Consider the following 1,260-nt stretch of genomic DNA (forward strand, 5'->3'; position numbering starts at 1 on the left):
ATTTACCCGATACACTGAAATGAACCACCATTATCCCGAAGCATATTTAGATGGCTGTCACAACTTACGTTCTTCCATGTGAAAGTCATCAATGGAGTCTCCGTGGATATTAAGTCCCCAGAACCAAGGGATATTCCGATTTCAGTGACCTGGTGCATTAGACTTTGAGATATTCGGAAGGGTATGTGTATCTTTCTTCTCAATGGGCTGAAATTTTTTCAAGATATCAGGGTCCGCCTTCAGTCTTTCCAATGCCCATCAGGCGTGGGAATACACCCAGAGGTGGTGTGCCAAGTTCCTATCCACCGCATTCACCTTGTCATAAGCTCGGGTCTTTCCTTTCTTGCCCTCCTGTATGTTTATTTGCTTTCGATATATAAATGATTTGTGACCGATTTCCAGTCGAATGGTGGCAAGAGTGTTGTTGGCCTGTGCAATACGTAACTCCAGCTCCTGCTTTCAGGCAACCTGCATGCCTTCTGGAGGACGGTAAAATAATATCCATGTTCTCGGCTAATGTTTTGTCAGAACTTGGGGGGTTGGCGTCAAGGATGTCGAGATCATTGTCATGTTCAAACTGATCATCCGGAGGGGGGTTCAAGACACATGCATCCAGGAAGTCGGTCCATGGAAAAAGCTCAGAGCCTTGTCGATGAAAAGCATCCAATTGCCGGATAAACCTTTGACGGTGTTTTGCAAATTGGACTTTATCGGCGGACGTTGGCTTACGGCCCGTCATGCGGACGAACCTACTTAATGCCAACTGTGTTTCCTGAATTTTCATACCCGTGCTTATCCAAATGGAATCCAATAGCATTTCTGATATCAAGCTCTTTTGCCATCAGGCTGGCTTGCACATCCTTTTGTGTCAGGACTATTTGCTGGTCGTTAGGTAGTTCAGGATATCAACAGGGGGCTACTAACCCTTTGGGGCTTCCGCTTCAAAAATGTCCATCGCGGATGGATCCGCAGTTCGAAGCTTCTGGGCATTTTCCTCCTGTCTATTCCAGTCCAACAGCTCCTCGGAACTCGCTGTGTCTGACAGCTTGTGAAGTTCTGTTTCAGCTTCGGCAAGCCCGGTAGTGGTTCTCTTCCATCTCTGACATAATGACCTGACTATAAATCCGTTAACAATCAGATCGCAAATTCCTGCAATGCATACCCATGTTGACGAGCTTCTTCCAATTATGGTCACCCATATGTGCATCCAGAACTTCCGTCCTGTGAGCAAGCGTCATTGTCCAGGATATCCGGCCAATA

The 1,260-nt window shown here is 46.5% G+C and overlaps 1 protein-coding gene across 1 annotated transcript; it reads right to left on the minus strand.

Moving 5' to 3' along the window:
• Positions 1–459: 459 nt before the first annotated feature.
• LACBIDRAFT_329545 (uncharacterized protein) lies at positions 460–1,238 on the minus strand (the record flags this gene model as incomplete). Its single annotated transcript, XM_001883740.1, has 5 exons — positions 460–479; positions 532–680; positions 754–874; positions 925–1,116; positions 1,163–1,238. 5 exons carry the CDS (start codon positions 1,236–1,238, stop codon positions 460–462), a joined length of 558 nt encoding a protein of 185 aa, XP_001883775.1.
• Between the last annotated feature and the right edge of the window lie 22 nt (positions 1,239–1,260).

Source organism: Laccaria bicolor, genomic scaffold (genome assembly GCF_000143565.1).
Source record: "Laccaria bicolor S238N-H82 LACBIscaffold_22 genomic scaffold, whole genome shotgun sequence".
Classification (NCBI taxonomy): Eukaryota; Fungi; Basidiomycota; class Agaricomycetes; order Agaricales; family Hydnangiaceae; genus Laccaria; species Laccaria bicolor.